Source organism: Manacus vitellinus, unplaced genomic scaffold (genome assembly GCF_001715985.3).
Source record: "Manacus vitellinus isolate BGI_N305 unplaced genomic scaffold, ASM171598v3 scaffold_4_pilon, whole genome shotgun sequence".
Classification (NCBI taxonomy): Eukaryota; Metazoa; Chordata; class Aves; order Passeriformes; family Pipridae; genus Manacus; species Manacus vitellinus.
This window is the reverse complement of record NW_021940604.1, coordinates 21,831,324-21,852,864: the sequence shown is the minus strand read 5'-3', so window position 1 is coordinate 21,852,864 and position 21,541 is coordinate 21,831,324. Positions and strand designations below refer to the sequence as shown.

General features: G+C 36.9%; 1 protein-coding gene across 1 annotated transcript in view; it reads right to left on the bottom strand.

The window, feature by feature from the left end:
* CDK19 (cyclin dependent kinase 19) overlaps window positions 1-21,541 on the bottom strand; it is a 104,536-nt gene that overhangs the window by 55,035 nt on the left and 27,960 nt on the right. Inside the window, exons 3-4 of the mRNA XM_029962745.1 lie at window positions 16,426-16,536; window positions 4,962-5,102 (exon numbers count right to left, since the gene is read on the bottom strand). Of these exons, the coding sequence (XP_029818605.1) occupies window positions 4,962-5,102; window positions 16,426-16,536 (252 nt within the window). The remainder of the gene's footprint in view (window positions 1-4,961; window positions 5,103-16,425; window positions 16,537-21,541) is intronic.

The window sequence follows — 21,541 nt, the reverse complement described above, 5'->3', positions numbered from 1 at the left end:
TCCAGATGGCTGTAGTTTCCAGAAAACCCTGAAAAACAACAACCACTACATACTGTTCCCCAGAAACAAACTCAATTACAAGATTCACTCTGTTGTTGCACTTATCAGCTTCAAAATTCTAAAAGGTTTGTTGTCTTTTTAAGTGACAAAAACCACCCTTGAGTTTTTACTACGACCACTTTTCTTTACTGAATATCACCATAAGAGCTGTCCTGCAGTATATAAGGACCCTGCACCCAGAATTTTCTTCAGGATTTATTCACTTGGGTGCAGAAGTCTGCCATATCACCACCGATTCCCTCCCAAAACAGAAATAGGAAAAGTACCCTTTCCTTGCCACTGCCGTTCATGCTTTTTATACTGACATTGTAGACTGCAAACTGAAGGAGCTGTACTTTTGCTGTACATTAATCTCCCTAATTTGCAAAATGACGCACAGTCTATTACAACATTCTAAAGCTGTAGAGGGTCAGTACAAGAGAAACTGAGAAATTCTTAGTCATCAAGTATTTAAATTTATAATAAAAACACTTTAGGAACTTGGTTCATTTTACAGACTTAGTTTATATGATCATTGCAACAAACAAGTTTTCAATTTCAGAATGCTGAAAGCGGCCATTTAACATAATCCCAGGGAAAAGGGGGGAGGAACGAAAACAAATATGCATTTCTCTGGTGAGTTTGATTTCCAACATTCATTTTTCAACCCCATAGTTTTAATAATACAAAGCAGTATTCTAAAGAAACGCTCAAGGACGTAAATGGAATCTTAAATTAATTCCTCAGTATGGATTCTGTGCACTTCAAACATCTCATAGATAATACCTCCCCTTCAGGAAAATACATCCTATTACAAACAGAAATTGCTTTTATAAGGTTCTAAAGGATATGGTCTGAGCCTGGTTTTGTCCTTAAGCAAATAACACCATCTACAGAGAGGTTATTAGCACAATAAAGTGCCCCAATCCTTCCTGTTGCTAACATGAACAGACACTTGAAACAGTATATGGACAGTCTCCATTTTTTGACATCCCTGCAAAGTAAGACCTTTGCTGAACGTTCCTGTAGAATCTAAATATTAGAACACCCTGAAATACTGTATTCCAAGTGCTGCATCTTCTAACTTGCTATTGACTCAAGATATGGAGCACAATACTAGATCTCATTCAAGTGGGCAGCCCACAGTGTATATAGAGCATTTATAAAAACCCAAAAGCTTAGTACTCAAAGGTTTTTTCTCCAATATCCATCTGTACTAACCTCTTGTCCATAAGAAAATGCCCCAGCAGCTAGCAGAGCCAGTAAATCCTCCCTCCTCTAGTGCATGGCTTTCAGGAGTGCCGCTATGTTGAAAAGGCAAAATTGTCATTGCCCAATGACATGCAATCCAACAACAAAATACCACTCAAAATGGGTTGACAGGAGAACAAGTGTATGGATTTTCATAGACTTAGGTCAACTCCAAGGTGTACAGGCTGACACAATGCTATTTAAAGAAATCAGACATCTAGTGCTTCTGTTCCATATTTAATACTTGTTTGAATCTTGCCTTAACAGCTGAATGTTTTTTAACTGACCAAAACCAACAGCTTAGGAAAAAAAAACTTTAAAAGTCATTTAGCATCTTTCAGCTACTCTCAGGGTAAGGAAGTCAGAAACAAAATAACCTAAATCTTACAAAACATTGAAAGATACACTACACTAAATTATTTTCAAACTTCTAGAAGTATGAGTGTGAGTGTATTCAGTGTTTGCCTCAATATGGGCACTTTCCTAAATTTGGACTTGTTTTGGCATAGTTCAAGCTGATGTAAGTCTTGTATCACAAGAGAGTCAAGGCAAACATAAACATTATACTGATTTTATCTTTTAGGAACACTTGCACTTTCTCCAAAAACCAAAAAAGTGTATTTTAACAAAAAAATAATATGATCTAATGGCAGATGATGGTAGAACAGCCTGTAGAGCTTTCTGCCACCACCTCCAGCCTCACGCTCCCTCTGCGCCAACTCCTGTTCCCAGTGAGGTCCCTCAGGGAGCTAAACCTGCAGAAAACAAGCTCTGCAGGTGAAAAGTGGATATTTTCTGTGTGTTTAACTCCATGAATGAGCTCACCATGAGTCAGGTGAGTATCACCTGCCAGACCAGTAACATGGGTGGCAATGCCTAGCAGCAGTGAAGATGGGAACGAGACTGTCTCCTTGTGGTAACAACTATCCATTAGCTCAGGCCAAGGACAGGACATGTATTGCAAGTCTGCAAATTCACATTGTTCACCACTTCTATTACCCTGTCACGCTTTTGCTGGCTACTGCTGATATTAAAAATAACAACTAAAAATACCATCGTAATTTTAAGGTTTTTAAATAACACACTTGGTGTTCCAGTTTCTTTAAAAAAATCTTTTATTCAAGACACTAGTAAATTAAGATTTAAACAATGTTCTTCATATACCTCTCTAAGTACATACTCTTGCAAATACCTAATCTGACATGTTTCTGTTTTTTCATAACATTTGTTAAATAAATTTTAGAGATCATTTCCATGGTTGAGGAGAATTTGACTAATATTATGATAAATATTCTTGGAGAATCTAATATTTTTTTGAAGCAATGAAAAAAGCGTAACATGACTTTTATGGATGTCACTATCTTTGGTCTACATCCAAATACATGTTAAAAATAGTAAGAACAGAGTTATATTAAACCAAGAAAGTACAAGGTGTTTTGATGCAAAATTTGGTTTACATAAAATGGAAAAATATTTTTTCCAGCAGATGTAAATTAAAACAGCTAAGAGAAAAACACCAAAAAAACTGCTCCCCATCTTAAGAAGACACTGAGGAGCTGGTATTCATGTATTACCCAAGGAACTGATTCCAGTGAAACCATGCCTGAGGTACTGTGCTTAGTAGCAAAAATCACAAGTATGAGCATATGAATAAAAATTACAGATATAAAAGACTTTTCATTCACTGAGGATTTAAACTGGTTATTAAATTATTATATTAACCTTGAAGTTCAAGTACCAAGAGGACACATCCAGAATAACATCAGGTTTTTTCTTACCATGTTCAAGATACAACTATTTGAAGTACCTGAATTCTTCAGGAATCCACAACAAATTTTAAAAAGGCAAAGGATTCTGAATACACTTTTTAATCACCAGTGTATAAAAGCAATTTTCCAAATGGCTTCATTTGTCTTACTGAGGTATCCCGGAATCCATCTGCTTAAATTTACTTGTAGATCAAGACCACATTAAGATTTCACAAATTTCTGTTCTTCTCCCTTCCCAGTTATGCCAACATCTGTCAAGTGCTATCATTCCAGAGCCATGAAAAACAGTGGTTTTTTAACAGCAACAATCATCTCCCAAAATTCCAAAAGGAAAGCCAGAGACATTAGACATCAGCTTTGCTGCAACGTGTCAACCACAGATAAGAACTGTAAAGTAGCAGCACTAGTCACGCAACATACCTGGTGCTGCAGGCTGGAAATAGCAACACCAGCAAGAAACTTCTTGAGGGTATTTGTTATTATTACTTTAATTACTTAGATCTTGTATTTCCTATCAAAACATCAAATTCATGCATGGCATTTGAGTCTATATATATTTAAAAGTTCCATGAATGCATATTTCCCTCAAACACAGTTGGATATAGACTTTTCAGGTGTTCCTTCTCAAGCTGTATTTAATTACATCTGAGCACTCTGCCAAAGCAACAGCTGTCTCCTTAGGAAGGTAGTAATTGTATCATGAAAATCAGGATTGTACATGCTTCCTGTTTTTGGTCGTGGTTACTATTCCAAAGGTGACCCCTCTCCATCTCCCCAGTATACCAACATTTGGAATTTAACAGAAAAACTGACAATAAACACCAAAGAACAAACTAAAAAAACAATCCATACCAAAATCTGAAACCCGTTCTAGCCGCTGTTGTTAAGTATTACAACAAAAAACAGATAAAATTTAGTTCAGAAGATGTCCGTGACTTCTATTCCAAGCCTGCCTTGGTTTATTCATGTCTTTCAAAAAAAAATTGCTCTACATCCAAAAATTAATCCAAGCCCCTATTTACTATTAAAGACTCAAGACTAATCTATGTCTCACAAAACTTAATTAGCGATTGTAAGTTTCTGGACATGCAGCCCTATTTTGACATACTGGGGCAACTATGGAAAAGAACCAAATAAAAGCTGTGGCTTTATACCCAGACTACACCACATTTCCTACCATACCTACTAGTGACGTTTGGTGTATTAACCATCATATTTGTTTGTCTCATGCCAAATACTCTAATTACAATGCAAGTGGCAGCATACTCACATTAGTATTCTTTTTGTAACCTGTGGTAGCACTTCACTTAAGCATGAGGAGCGATGGAAAACTTTAAAGGGAAAAGGGTAACTAAGACAAGGCAACTGGCTGCCCTTGTAATCTGAAGTCAACTTAAAGAGCCACTTCAGGTCATGAGAAATTTCAAGATGATAACTCTTTTATAGTTCTCTTCCCACGGTCAGAAAAAACACCACATGGAAAAGAAATACTCCATGAAAAAACTATTCTTTCACTAGCTTTTATGGTAACTTGCACGTAAGCCAAAAAATGTACAAGAGTATCAATCACTTTCCTACTTAAATGCCTTTTCAAAGTCATGCACAAACTTATAAGAATGTTCAACCAACATATATCAGCTGTCCCACGTACTGTTTTCGGATATCGATATCTGCAATCCTTTTACCGGATCTAGTATCATTGTCTGAGTTCAGATGACTCAGATAAAAACAATGTGAAAACATAGTTTGTTTTCATGTTTAAAGTCTCAATTGGTCTCCTGCAACAATAACAGGAAGAGCTGTACGGATCGATACGCAAGATTACTAATAGGGACTTTTCTTGTCCTACCCAACAACACACACGTGGAACTTTCCTAACCAGGTAATACATGCCACACTTACCAGATCCCTGTGAAGCACCCAGTTTGCATGGAGGTAATGGATTCCATCGAGGATCTGGTAGAGTAGGGATTTAACCATAGATCTTGGCAATTGCATGGGCTTTTTATTTGCTTTTGAGGCACGGTGAAACTTGATAATATGCTAGAAATAAAACAAGTAAAAACATGAACTAAGTTAGATAGGTAAAGAGGTGGGTGGTTGTGTTTTCCTTTGGTTTATTTGGTTTAACTACTAATATTAATGGAATGAAATACAAAGTTTGTTGAATTTTGCAGTTAGAAGTAATAGTGATGTATTCACAATTTTCTTAAATTGCTTTTATTCTCGGAGTTGCTTTAAAAAACAGCTGTCAAGCTTTTGTTAGTGTCTAAATACTAGTTACTTACCTTCAGTAAAGGGTCTTAGACATTCTCCTCCCTCCCTCCTCCCCATTTGGCATCCTCTTATCCTCAGAAGTAAGAGCAGAAGCTTTCAAACCAGCAGTATCCACCAGAAGGAGGACCACACTCTATGCTTTCACACTTTCCCTCCTTGTCTTCAAAAACACCCAGGATGTGTTGCATATTTGCAACTCCTCTGGTGTTGCCCACTAAATCAGAATCCCAATAGACAGAGATTAAATAAATATTTTTAAAATATTTAAGGGGGGGAGGGGGTAACTCCAAAAACCCCACACCATAACATTAGGGTAAGATCATGTTCAAACATCTAAAAGTGGTTATCTTCTTGCTTCTAAGTGTTGGCTGCATACTTCATTGATGATGACAACAAGCTGGTGGCTCTCAGATTACAAAAGTCAGTCAGCCCACTAGAGGACAAATACCACTTCAAAACACGGAATGCAAGAAAGGACCCCAGCATTAGTCAGTTGAAAGAATGAAAAATACAACTGAAAGACTGCTGAGAGATCATGAAATATTAATAAACTAATTAATATTTATTGTAAGATCACTGAGGAGATGACAGGTTAGGTTTGGTTTTGCTACACTGTACAAGAAATAAATTGGAGTGAGGCCATTCTACCTTTTCAATCCTCAGACAAGATGGGGTTACGCAAGGCACAAATCCAATCTGAATATATTGTCATTCAACAAACAACTAAATACATTCAATCAGATGGGGGAAAAAATAAAATCTTCTTTTTGAAGACAATTCAAAGAACCATCTCAAATAACACAATAGTTTTCAATTATGTGCCTTTTGAAAGATGGAAATAATAAAGGCACTTTGCATTTTTACTGAAAAGGATTCAAAATGCTAATCTGTGGAGTGACAAGACTACTAATTACCCAATTCTTTAAACAGGATTTGTCTAGTTCAAGATCATCCCCCTCCCCAGACTAAAGAGTTAGCCAATGGCTGTGCTTTCATTAGACCTCTGCTCCCTCCTCCACCACCCCCACTCCCATCAAGTTTGTCACTACTGTTCCCAATGAAAATGGAAACAAGTTGATGTTTCCTTATGGTAAATGCTACCCCCAGCTGTCACCAGCACCTTAGCCATTGTCAAACTGCACTTAGCACAGGTATAGACAATATTGTTTAAAGAGAAATAAAAAAAAGCAGAAAAACACAAGTAAATAAAAAAAGCCAGTTTATTCCCTATCAACAGCGTTCCCACAGAGCCTTCCACGACTCCATGTACAACAGCAATGGTTGTGTATTAAAAACCAGTATAAATCTAAAGGATTATCAGTTTTCAATATCCACATGACGATGAGTAAACAAGACAAGCTCTTAGTACCTGATCCTTCAGTTGTGCAATCACTCTGAAAACTGTAAATGGAATGCCTTAAAGAATCGCTTCCTTAGAAAAAATTTTTATTGTCATGTTACAAGAAGATTCTCTCTCACAGCTTCAACTGGGAGTCCCTACCTGCCAGTACCGTACAACGCACACTGAATAATGATCTTCTCGTGTAATAACAATATGATTTATAATGCAGTGATGATACCATAAACTCACAAATTAATATATTCATTAATATATGGTATGAAAAATACAGTAGTACTAACAGGCAAAGGTCATACACACAGACCCATAAATCCAGTCCTGCCCTTTTTCAAGGTGTGTGTAATCAATAAAAGGGATTTCTATACCCATTTAAAAACTGACTACCACCCATACAAAACATTATTCCTTATTATAAAGGCACCAAGAAAATGAAACTGAAAAAGGGTCTCATGGGACACGATGGGACATAATAAACTACAGATATGTTGAGGAAGAACAACACATCTAGCTCTGCCTCTACCTCAGCCACTCCAGTACCTCCAGAGGTCAGGCATGTGACAACATCAGGCTGGTGCCCTCTGATTTCTAGCCCTGCCCTTCCATGTGGCTCCCAGAAAGAAAGGCTAAGGAAACAAGCTCCTTTCTTGAAAGGGTTTTTGAATTGTAGAAGTGAATTAAAACCGATAGTTTTGCTTGAAGCAAGCAATATCACTAGATAAAATCCAATTTCCTGCAAAAGTAAATAAAAACCATTGTTGCCAACTTACTCTACCGAAGTTTATATCCATCAAATCACAAACATCACAGTTTAGAGAACTGAACAAAAAGTAAACTAAAAACCTAATGCAGGGCCAAATACTACAGGGAACTGAAAAGCTGAATTTGCCCCATGGCATTCGAATGAATCCACAGTGTTTGTGACCAAATACTACTCTAAAGAGTTTTCTAAAAAAAGCAGTTCATCCAATTTCTTGTAAGCAACTAGCCATATGAAGAAAGACCAACACACGTAACCAAAACTAACCAGCAATTTTAATGGCAATGTTCAGCTAAGAAATAGAAAGGCAAATAGGTGCTAGCAAGCCTAAACTTTCTCTTATTTCTTTATATTTTCAGAAATGTATCTATATGGCCCTACCACTGTTGTGGGAAATTATTCCTCAAATTAATTAATTAAAGAAATAAATAAGAGCAGAAATAAATGAATAGTCACAACAATGGGACAAAGGCTTTGTAATCAGGCAGATCAGGTGTACAATAAGCTCCAAAGCAAAGGATGCCATAGCAGTACGACAATGTTAAAGGAATTTTTTAACTTGAACAGTTTGCTGACTTCAGGTATGGCAGGGAGATGTGCTCTTGCCATCTCAAAACATTTAAGATTTAACAGTCTAAATCCAAGACCTCAGGTGCAGAAACAGGTGCGGGTACCAGCACAAACTAGAATGTTCTTTATACGTAAGTGCACCGTGCAAGTGGATGAGGCACTCTTTCCTAGTTTCACTTCTTGAACAGTTCCAAGTGCAGCCTCAAGTACAGCATGTAGCAGCCAGAATTTCAGACCTAATAAAGACATGGAATAATCTACACAAATTATAGGAATTGTAACCATTTCCCATTCCCCAGATGACTGCCTTAAAAACTAAAACTACACTCCTGTCATTCAATAAATCTTTTTGAAGAATAGCACAGCATCAAGACTGTCCTGGAGTATAAATCTGAACCCTGACAGGTATGAAGAACATCCTGGTTCTCTCTCCAGCAATCAGGAGGTGCACTTGGACACTGCAGCTACTAACCTCTAGGTATGCACAAGTTCTGTGCTGAATCTTACCACTAATGGATAACTGCTACGAACAAAACACGGGGACTTCCAGGCAAGTCAGAGGCATGTTTGTAACAAGATGACAAGCAGACAGAGGGTCAAAAACCTTCAGCATCCTCCATGCCTTTTTTTCACTGGAACTCCCCGAAGATAACTTAAGTCATAAATTCTGATAGATCACCTGGCCAAAAGAGCTGGAAAACACCCAGACTCATTCAGCAAAACAAGTTCGGAAAGCCCTAATTGTCAGTGTGCACTATATCAGTCACATGCTACAGAACAGAAACCCATCCACAACATTATCCAGCCATAAATTCATTTTAATTAGTTCATTAGAACACTGTGGATTCAAGTTCTCCTTCTGATATATCTTAAATGCTTCAAAACGAAAGAAAAATGCATGTCATATGAGGTAAATGAAATTGCAAGCAATATTCAAATCTATTCAGCAGGAGTAGCCAAGTCACTTTCCCTTTCTGTGCATCCATATTTTCAGATTCCTAAATCTTAAAAACATGCTGACACTGATTCCAAATACTCTGAGCCAATTCAGTATTCACTTTTGAAAATAAACATAATGTCAAAAATTTCTAATGCTTTTATATACTTTATTTTACATTTAAATGAGGCATCGACTTTGTGGCAGTGGTTTTAAGTCTGCACTCTAAATTCAATTAATACTTCACTGACCAACATTAAAGTACACGTTCATTAGCAGTCTGGAAAAGCAAGGAAGCTATAATTTGCTATTTGCAATCTCTGGGACTACTGTTTTTACTTCCTAACTGCTTATTCCCAATTTTCAACTTGAAAAAACGTAATAAAATTGCGAAGAAAATTGGATGAACCAGTAAGTATTTCAGTAAGACCATTTTAGTTCTTGCAAAGGCAAGACTATATAAATGATAAAAAATGAAGTGAAATGCAACTAAGCATTTGGAAATAAAATACGGTGGTGATCAATGAAATCCAGTAGTTTGTCTGCCTTCTATGTTACCTAGTGTATTGAAACTGGTTTGAAAATTGGTTAGTGAAGAACTACGTGTATTTTCCAAATCCTTCACCACAAACAAAGTAAACATAATGCATAACAACATAGAGCAAATTCAAATCCCTAGTATTTAACCAGCAGTTAAATGAGCATTTGAAAAGATCCTAATTTTAGTCTGCTTCCAAGTCAGTCAGTCTCTTGCAAACATACTCTATGTTTGTGTCATCCAATTCCCAATTCCAAGAACTGCTGTTCAGTATGACAGAGGTTAAAACAAACAAAAAAGTCAGATGTGGAAACTTTTCACAGAAGCAAGAACCCAGCTAACAGAGGGACCTTATGCACGCCGAACTAAATGGAGTTAGTGCGAGCTCCCACCTCAACAGACATCAGATAATCCATAGAACTCAAGACACAAGCCCCTAGAAAACCTGACTACTTGAGTTCTGCTGCTTAAGGCAATACTCATTGCAAAATTACATGCATCTCCATCAAACTGAAATGCAATCATGCCAAATTCAGTTGCCTCTCCCGGCTGAAGCAAACTGTGCTCCCATACTTTGGCAAAACCCCTGCTGCATTCTATTCAATCCCTAATACAGCCTTTGAGAATAAAACAGAATTATGTCAACCTGCCAGTAAAAAGTAAAGTTACATTTTAATATTAAAGCGATGGAAGCTTGGATACATACTAAATAAGTGCCAAGGCCAAGAGGAAGATTCATATTATTTGGCTTCCAGTCTCATTTTAAACAAAAAATTACTTCTATCTTCTCTCTTCAGCAATCAATACCCAAACAAAGGCAACCTATTGTTGCATATTAAGTGTAAAGTATTTAAAAAGGCTATGGAAGAACAAATCAAAATTTTAAGGTGGTATCAAAACTAACCACACATTGCTTCCACAATTTTCAAACAGAGAAAGCAAAGATGGAACAAATGAATGTGAGTAACATTTGCTGTTCCAAAAATAAATCAATAGTTTCACATGCCTACTCTTAGGACTCATTTCAGATACCAAAGTTTTAGACACCAAGAAAATTTTGTCAGTTTACTTATCACAAGTAAAATAAAATAAAATCAAAACAGAAGTGGCTAAAAGTATCTCTGGAGTGATCACTTTAGTTTCCAATTTTGGAAGCATGACAGTAACCAACACAAACTGTCCTTCAGAAGGGGAGAGGAAAAAAGGATGCCTCAACAACATTCCCTCTAAACTATGACAGTGTATGGCCATCATCAAATATCTTCTTTACAATGACATTAACCACACTGCCTAACAAAAAACCCTATTCCAAGTGACAAGTGGTCAACACTTTAAGTAACAGTGAAAGGTGCTTTAATACAATAACTTTTGCTAATGCCAACTTGCTTTAAATACCTAAGCTTTGAAACACAGAGAAGGCATAAACAGATTCAGTAAAGTTTTTTTAGGTTAAATTGGGGTCTTTCGAGGTCCTCTAATGTCTTTCAGACCTAAAGTCATCAGAATTCAGTTACCCTTTCAGTGTGTCTGTATATATATATATATATATATATGACACACATGGTATTCATTCCACTCTGTTCACATTTGCCTCTGTCTTTGAAGCCTGTTCCTACCTGTTGTTTCCTCCAATTCTCATGCTTCATAGTACAGAAAATGAGTCCACATAAGCTACCCTCAAATTCATACAACTCTGGCAGAAAAAGCAAGTTTATGTTCTGAGGATGTGATAGGCACATTCTCAGAACAGAAAGCTATCGACAAGGAATGGCATTGCCCTCTGCAAGAAATTCAACCATCATTTTAGTGGTGAAAAAGGCCACCCATTTTATTTGGAAGGGATCAATCATGCCATAAAGACCTATGCTAGCCCATTTCCTTCTGCCTCAACAAACCTTCTATTTTTCTGCCAGGGAGAAGAATCCTATAGTGGTAAATAAACATACAACAGAGAAGACTACACAAAGAATCACCTAGCAGAGCAGGATGGAATTAAAACAAAAATATAGACGTGACTTTAGAAAAATCAAAAGAGAAAAAATAAAACTGCTACACTGACAAAAGTATTTTCATGTATATAAAGATATTTGTGATCAACTAGCATACAAATTATCTTCTCTACTGAGAGCTAAACTGAAGCCTGTGAAAGAAAGAATTATAACTGATTACATCATGTTTAAGGAATATGTTAAAACTCAGAGCTATTCTACAACATTCGTGAGATTAAGCAAATTGCACAAATTAGTATGAAACACTCATAATTTCATTTGTCATAAAAGAATGTTATTCAAAATTTGTTAACTGAAATTAAGCATATTTATTTGCATACTGAGAGAGTCAACTAGTGTTATGAAATTCACATGTAGGAAGAATAGTTTCTCCTTTTCATTATCTGATGGTTATTTTTAGCTACACATGACTATGCTAATAATCTCTACCCTACATTCTTAAAAGCAGAATATATACATAACGAGAATTTCATATAAAACAAAGCCAGTCTGCCCACACATTTTTATTATCATGAACAATAATTTCCAGATGAATTTTACTCCACACTTCTCAGTGTTATTTGCTGCTAAGCATTTAGTTGTTAGAGATCACTGGAATCTAATAATAAGAGAAGCATTCAACTAAACCTAAAAAATACCCAGATCGTGGTTTAACTGGTCTTGAATAGTGAATATATCATCATTCAATATTATCAAATCATAGGTAATTACTTATTTACTCACTTATTAAGAATCAACAACGGTTTTTATTGCTATAAAACACATTCAACACATTTTACTGTGATAAAAATGTTGCTTTTTCAGAATGAGATAAAAACCATCCAGAAGCTTCTGATTTGGTTACATTTCTAGAAAAGGGGATCTCAAAGATTTGAAGTTATATACACATATTAAATGAGTCTGAGAATTAACTCTGTACCATAACCAGGAATGGTAGGTAAACTATTAATTCAGAATGTAAAAAAAGAAGTGTAACAAAAATGTTGCTTAGAATCAAAAATCCTACTTAAAAATACAGAGACTATAAAATTGAAGACATCAAATGTGTGCTTATCTGTGGTACTAAAAATGTGTGCTTTAGAAATATTTTCAATCCTGAAAATCTGATGCTTTACAAGTATGAGAGTAGCTGGGAACAAGCTCTCAATATTATAACCTCTCCAATGGCTAAAAGTAATTAGACTGACAACAAACAGAATTCATCTCTAGAGCAGATCTCATTTGTATCAATTTTTTTAAAAGTCCATTTAAGTAAACATCATGCATTTAATGTATAAATTTGATATGAATTTGAAAAATGTCTTAAAATGCATGAGCTTTACATAGGAAGTTATGGAGAGTAGTATACAACTTAAGACTAACGTAAAATAAGAACATACATTAAAGTGCAATAGGAAAATTTAGTGATAAAACATCAAAAACTCTGGCATTTAAAACAAACTTTTTATTTTTAAAGGTCAAAAATTAACGTACCAGAAAAATACACATATCATTTGAAGCAGTTACACTCATTCTTGTTACACTATTCCATGCATAGTTCTGTAAATCTATGAAGTTCTAACTATGTAATGGAGTGGTAACTTAAAAACAGTATCAGTTCCTCTCAGGGATTTAAGATTAACTCAGCTATGCATTAACTAAGTGCTTATTTCCTTTTGTGTTTGCTAAATTGTACAATTTGGATTGAAAGCATCCAGGACCTTATGAGCAGATATTGAAAAAGGAACGTCCCTCACAAGAGAAGGATCAGAAGATGATTGTTTCTGTGGCTATTAACATCTGAAGCTGAAAGTTTCAGGCCATTGTAATATAAAGGCATGAAACTGAACTGAGCTATCAGGAATTAAGATATTCAATAGCACCTGAGGACACACATATTTTTAACCTTGTATCAGGTGCTCCTTTTACACTGAGGTTCAAGCTAAGGCATCTTTACTTCACAGCATGAGGATATATAAGCAGTGATGACAGTGCAGACAATATGCTATAAATTAATTTGTGTGGCACATCCTACAGCCTGAGAACTTCACTGGATCTCTTTGACAGAGACAAATAGTCAAGAAAAATCATAAGGAAATTATTTGTGTATTACGCTAAGAATTTTGGTAATTAAGGGAAACTAATTATAAATCAATTTGTCAAAACAATTTCTATATTCTTAGATATTCTCTATGGTAATCTCATGAATGGCTTTGCATTGTCTCGCATAATGTAAGCTGAGAGATAACGAAAGAAGATATCTTTGATAGACTTAGTTATTAAAACTGGAAAAAAAGTTTGTAGGCAAGAACACCACAATCGGTCTTCATCAATACCTGTCAAAAGTAGCTCAAATTAGCATAGCTTTCTACATCCCTTGGTAATGGTATCAATAGATGTTATAGAAAATGTTGAAGTATGCAGCTATCAAAACTCAAATTTCAAATTTGAGCAGTTTAATTCACATAAATTAAATGCAAAGTAAAAAAAAAAAATTCTTGCTCACCATAAAAGAACTTTTTAATAAGCTTAACTGGCACCATCACTTCTCCTCATTAGAACAGGACAATTTTTTTTCAGTATTAGAAAATGAACAGAATAAGATAGCATCTAATATAGTTTATTCATCTCTTGCCAAATGTTTTCAGTAGAGAAGCTGAAAAATATAATGATTTTAATTAATCTGATGTTTGTACGTGATGAGCACGTACTCTTTCTCATTGAAGCCGATAGGAGTTACTAAAGCTGGGCAGCTTTGAACAGAAGCACAGTTCCCATACTTACAGATTTTGGTAGGTAACTCTAAGCTACCTGCATTTCAAAACATTGGTCTCTGGGAATCTACATCTCTCTAGTGACAGCACACCTACAATTCCAAAACTTAAATCCTTACAAACTGACATACACACGATAAATAGACTTATTTTGGTTTTATGTAGTGCTGGGGAAGCACGTGATGCTAAGCAATAAAAAAAAATGTGCTAATCCCCTACCACAAATTCTACCCCAAAGAGCTGAAAGGGCACAAGCTGTAAAGCACGGGAAATGCAAAACACAACACAACACAGACAGAATGACAAGTGGTTGGTATTACTGAAATGCGTTACAAAATAGGTGGATTTTCTGGAGCTTTTCGAAGGAGGATAGCGAAGGATCTTTACGTACGTTAATTGGGAGGCTGTTCCATGTGTAGGAGGCAGCGTGGAAAAAGACACAAAGTTGGGAGTGAGCAAAAGAGACAAAAGGGGAATTAAGAGCGATGCTTGGGAAGTGCTGACGGTAAAGGAAATGAGGATCAAGGTTAAGCCAGAATCAAGAGTGCCTTGAACATGGCCAACTTTATGCAAGGGAGGAAAATATTCCTGGCAAAGGTTTAAGAAGTGAGGAAACATGGGTAACTATATAGGAAAGGAGAAATGATTTGTGTAGCATGTCCCATTAAAAAAAAAAACAAAACAAACATGAGAAAGTAAGGAAGTGGGAGATCAGTTCACACCAAATACCTTGTTGTAACAAACATTTCAGCCTTAAATAATAGAAAATAATTAACTTCACTGAGATTTTATCCAATACCCAGCCAGATGTGAGGAGTGGTAAGAACAAGCTGCAGTGATTCTTCATCTAAATCTCTTAAATCATGTGAAAAATCATTATGTAGTGTAAAAACCACACATCCAAAATAAAATCAAATGGAAAAGGCTAGAAAAGGGGTGTTTAAGACATGGAAATAAATGTAGCAGTAAAATGTGTTTGTTGTGATTTTTCTATAAAATGGGTAAACTCATTTGATGCACAAATAAATTCTGTCATACAGAGGTTTAGCTGATGCATTCCTCTTTATCATCACTGCCACCAGTTACAAGAAATACAAAGCTCTCAGTTTACACTGAACATTGATGAAGAAAACTTTTAAAATACAGAAGTGCTAGTCCATAAGAGAAATAAAATTAAATATTTTTTAAGCTTATGAAAGTGAATGAAACACCATGAGTTTACTTGTTCTGAGCCAGAAGTGTCTTTTTGCATGGTCTAAGTTTACTTTCCTTCCAACTACAATTTTGTGTCATTTACAAGTACATATTCATCAGCTCAAGATCTAAGTACAAAAAAACTGAGCAATTTGTCACTAACATTAGTAACAGCAACTTCTATATTACTGAAGCCTTAAAAAGTAATATTGGAATTAATATTAACACTTCCTCTCCTTGCCAATATTTTCAAAGGAATTATAAACATATTGATTATTCTTAGTGTTTGATATCTTTTGGGTTTAAACACAAATCCAGGTTCACGGAACTCACATCTTCTTAACAGATGTGGGGCTTGAATATTTGCATCTGAGTTCAACTCAAGATGTCATTTATGTCATCCTCTCCAACAGATTAAATCAAATCATACTATATTTTGCTGGAAACTTAAAAACAGACATCTAAGTCTCTATGCCTCTTTCATGTAGTGATAGTTCATCAGTAGACCCAATTAGCTTACTCTTTTCTATTTTCTTTCCACTCATACTGTCCCAAATTCTCTGTTTAGAATATAGATGATTGGATGTTGGTGACTTGCACTATATCTCAGTTAGAGAACTCTGTAAAACGGTCCCTCTCTTTTTTTTTTCATTTGTGCATGTGCAAGATGGTAGAAAAAAATATTAAATAGATTTCCAAACTCAGTTTTAGAAGATCTCAACTCAGAAATGCTTTCTTTAACTCCAATTAAAGCTTGTAGGAAAATCCTTTTCACTTCAAAATGCAGTCTGACTTTGAAAAATTCTACATAGTCTTTTGCACGTTTTAAAGTGTAAAAATAACAGGATGTTAGTTACACCCTTCATTACAGAGCAAGAAATTTATGCATCTCTGCCTATAGAATGGTATGTCACACACAAGTCAGTTTGAACAAGCTCTTATTACAAACACACAGGGAAATCTGTACTTACCCACAAATCATGCTCAGCATAATCAAACAGCAGCCAAACCTTTCTGTCACTGTGAGAAAGGAAAACTTTCTGCAATGCAATCACGTTTGGGTGCTTCAACTCTCGTAAAAGCTGCAGAGAAACAGAGAAGTTCTTGTTACTTCCGTGCTTGTACAACGCAAACACACCAACAAAACCACCAAACAGGTCAAATAGCAAACAAGTGATCCTTAAACAGGCCCTAGAAGAAAAGATGATTCAGGACATTATCTTAAAAATATCTTAATAAGGACATGGGTAGCCTCCACGTCATGGGTTGCTGTTCTGCCAGCACAGCTGCCTGTCACTACCTACTTTCTCTGTCCCACACTCAGCACACAGCTGCCCATCCCACCTATCCATCCCACTTGCCAACAGTGTCTATCTTAAAAGATGTTATCACAGAATCAACTCTGTTGGAAAAGACCTCTCAGATAGTCGGTCCAACCTATTGACCAAACACCACCATGTCAACTCAACCATGGCACTAAATGCCACGTCCAGTCTTTCCTTAAACACCTCTGGGACAGTGACTCTACCACCTTCCTGAGGAGCCCATTCCAAAGCCCAATCCTTTTTATCAATAATGGCACACAAACAAAACTTTTTTCTTGTCAAAGATGAACATCAGGATTTAAGGATGCCAGGAGGAAGCTTGTGCAGCTGGTCCAATTCTTTGTGTGGACAACACAGTTCTTGATCACCACATATTTATTTTATTACCAATAATTCTCTTTTGCTTTGGATCCCTGCCTCACTTGGTTCGAAAATCATGGGCTGTTGTTCTCAGAACTAAGGGTGTTTTCAAAGAAACGTTTACCAAAATGTTTTTTCTAATGGTTGCTTCAACTACTGTCCCGTAATCCAGAAATAAACCCAAGCTTATTTACTGCTTGCCAGAAAGAAAACTAGGTCTCATGACTAATTAGACAGCACATTAAAGCAGGCACCGCTGCTGAAGTTATCCTTCTGCCAGATTAAATTAGTCTCAGGAGGTGCTGGGAAGCAGTACTCCCAAAAATATAATTTCCATGGAATCAGTTTTCCTCCCCTCCCCCTTTCCACACATCAGTCACAAGAATGACTGATAATTTCTGTTTTATCTGGAAATTGCTTGCATCTGCAGCATTAGTATATACATTGCCAAGAATCAATTTATAATGGCAAAATAGTAAATGGAGTAGGTTCCAAGGCCCATTCAAGAGAAATGAATCTTCCTTTTTTTCACCTTACAGTAAAAGACTCGAGATGTTTATTTTAGGGGAAATAAAAAAATTTAATTTTAAATTATATTATCCTTTGGCTCTACAGGTATCTGTCAAGACAAGAAATCTTCTAAAGAATATAGCTGCTTAAATCTATTCCTGTTTTTCAGCAAATGAAAGAAAGATCTTTTCTACCATGCAGGAAGCGTTTTCTTCTTGTTGTCTCTTTCCTTCTTTCTCTAAACCTGAGCTTTCCTTTCTCCAGGCTAAACAACCCCAGATCCTTCAGCCTCTCCTCATAAGATTTGCTCTTTGTTACGTTCTGGCTGTCAAGACTGGGTGCCACAGCAGCTGGGCCTTCAGCAGGAGCCAGACCAAGGAAATGTTGGCTCCAGAAGTTCAACACAGTTTTTCAAGAACAGGAGCTCTGCTCTACCTATGCTGGACTTGCAATGGTGCTCAACACCAAGACAAGATCAGAAATTATATTGTAGAGTACAAGTGATGAGCATGAGCCACAAACAGAAATGCTGGTAAGATTTATGTCTAAAAATAATCTTGTCTAGAAACAGACTACAGCAGAAGAGGGAGTGACCATAAGGACTGAGTTGCTGTAGCTCATAGGTACATTGTGGTGGGGGGAAAAAAAAGGTGGTTTTTTCCCCCTGGAGTTAAAAAAAAGGGTAACCCCCGAGTGGGTGCTGTCTCTCTTGGTGTTGACCCAATCAGCACTCCTGCAAAATTAAAACATATCATACCAAACCAGAAAAGAAGGATGATGAGGCAGTTGAAGAGGAGAGTGGCCATGTTCTGAAGCCTCGAGGAGAAAGGGGCAGGAGCCCTGCTTGGGGGCCACGGCCCTCCAGCCCCCAGCTGGGGTCACAGAAACTCGGAAACAGTGTTAAACTGGACCAAGGTCTGTAACTGAGAAGCTGGGAGTCTTTCTCCACTGTGAGTGGGCAGCAGGAACGGCGGCAGAGACAGCAGTGAACAGAGGCTGTGGTAGAAAACCAAGAGATAAGAAGAAGCAGCAAAGCCATCATGCAGCCAAGCAAGAAGACACAGAGATGTCTAATGGAGAGAGAGTGAGAGAGAACTAAACTCTACAGACAGAGTTTTGGGGTAAGAACTGAACCAAAAATCCTCAAAACCCCTTTGAGACACCTCCTAGAGAGGAGGGGTGGACTCCCACTTGAGGGGAGTCTTGAAATGCAGCAGTACCGGAGAGAGGAGCTGAGAAGCTCAAGATGTCCTGGAAGCTGGACCGGGACAGGCAAACGGAATGCGGGGGAAGTGGCCTGACCCCCCGCTGCTGCTGCCGAGTTGGCAGCCTGAGACAGAGCACAGGAGCTCTGGTAGAGCGCTTGAGGCAAAGGCTTTCAACTGAAAGCTGCCCTAACGTTCTGACTCAGAGGCAAACCCTCTGAGGAAAGGGATCATCACGAAGACTCCTGCACTTCATGATATGACGTGGTGAAGCGAGCCTGTACCTGCAACCGCAGTCCACGGAAGAGAAAGAGACCTTCGATTGGAAGTCGAAGAGCCGAGAGGGGTGAGAGAAGACCCCTTGCGTGTAATGGAAAGAGATCCAGCTACAGCTGCTGCATGGAAGAAGAGAGACACTGCTGCCCTGAAGGTGGAAAGGATCTCTCCTTCTTCCCTCATGGACTTTTATTGGAGTGAGAAGAAATTTTATCCAATGTAAATACTGCTTTACCATAAGAGAAATAGTTAAGATTGCATATATAATGTATTATAATATTTATTTGGGTAGTGATTGTAATATAATTCCCTTCCCCCCATATTGAGTCTTGTGTTGTGTCTGGAAAACCCCTCTGACACTGGGGTGAGTTGTGGGAGGGGGGGCTTGGACTCGAGAATTAAATTTTGGGGATCTCAAACCACCACATACATAAAGAGTGGAGATGAGCAGAGTCATTCAAAATGCACTGGGAAGATGCGATCAGAAAGGAATACATGGCAGAACCAAATACGCGGCTATGGAAATAAAAACCCAGCAAATCTGAGACAAGTGTTTCAAAGACAAGTATTAATCTAAGGCTTACCTAAAAAGCAATGAGGGATTTTGGAAACCACATTTTCATTAAAGCAGATGGGGGATGCCAATAGTGTGAAAACATGGGAACATATTTGGAGTTACTTGCATCACGATTGTAGCAACCATCTACCCTAACGACTTATATGTTTGACTAGAATTTTGCCAATATTTAACTTCGAAACACGCCACGTACATCTAACAGGTAAGTCATCACAAGTCACTTTCTTATGATACAGCTGTATGTTCATTCACCACCATAAAAGCATTTCACAAACGTGCATTTTAGCCATACCTAGAACCACATGAACAACTTCAGAGATGTGGTGAATTATTGTCTCCAGATTTCCTGCAGCACAGATTGCTTTAAACTTTAAACATACAGAACAGATAAATGAAACATAATACTAGTACTGTTTTTCTGAAATCTTATTTAGAAGTAAATCAATTTGGAGACTTGATTAATTCAAATCTAAAGTTAGAAGGAAGAAATCAGTACATTGTCCTAGTAATTGAAAGATCCCAGTGTACCTGACAACATTTTATTAAAAAATAACAACCTGAACATAAAAAGGATCTGCAACTACTCGAATTTATTACTAAATGAACACAGCATCATATTTTAACAGTCTTTTAGCTTAATGTTGCTCTAAAATTTAAGTTCCATCATATCCAACTTGTGGTAAAATGCTAATAAAAACCTGTGTCTCGGGTGAGTTACGGTACATTTCTTTCTTGGTAACAGCACACAAAGCAGTTTAGGCAGAAAGACATTGAGAAGGACATCATTGTGAATTGTCAACATCTGCGAAACTTAACCGTCCTGTTCAGTGGGTTTCATGTAAACATATTAGAGGATGATTATTATTGTTATCATTATTATCAAGAGAATTGTACAAGCATCTCTGCTTATTACCTTTCTTAGCTAATGGCACAGCCTGAAGTTTTAAAATGCTGCATTTGGATAGCCCAAATAGCGTGGAACAGCTTGTAGGATTCCCGGGCGGCTACACACTACATGTAGAATTGCTAGTAATTTCTTCAGTTGTCTGATGAATAAGTTCTCTCATGAGGAACACTGAGAATTTCCCTCACAAGTCAATGTCTCTTATAGCAGGAGAGGGATGGAGGTCATAAGGGAAAGTCTCTGATGCCTGAGAAAAAGTTAAGTTGGCAACAGAATTGATATAGGAGCTTGAAGCATTGGAAATGCAAAGTGTCAGCAGTCATGCTGAGTTAGACTTTGCATGGAAAGTCAAAATAGACAGTAAAGATTGTCTAGGCAGAAAAGGAGCACAACAGAGTGCACAAGAATAAGATAGTAGAAGTAGGATATCTTAAAACATAAAGACAAAAATAAAAATCTAAAATATTTTACATCAGGTTTTAATAACAGTTATGATACTGATCATGGAAAGAACAAACACATAATGGAAATGCTTCACGTTTCAGAAAGTGGAAATTAACACAAGTCAGATACAAGCAAAATTCAGAGGTGATATCAGATGATTAGCAAATACATCCCATACATTCATAAATGAGAAATGGAAAGGAGACAAGGCATTTGCAGACTTGTTAATCCAAAGTATGCAAAAAAAACATTTTGAAATGCTAAACATAAAGAAAAATGTGTTTAAAAAAAACTATCCTGATTTTCTTATCCAGTAAGTGGTTTTGAACACAGATCTTCTGCTTGTTTTGAAATTTTAACCTTATAATAACTCTAAGTACTTCGTCAGATGGAAAAGATGGGAATAAGTTTGAGGTGAGCAAGAAACTACCTAAAAAGGCAGTCAACAAAGGGATACATTTCAAGGCCAAGTAGTTCTATATATTA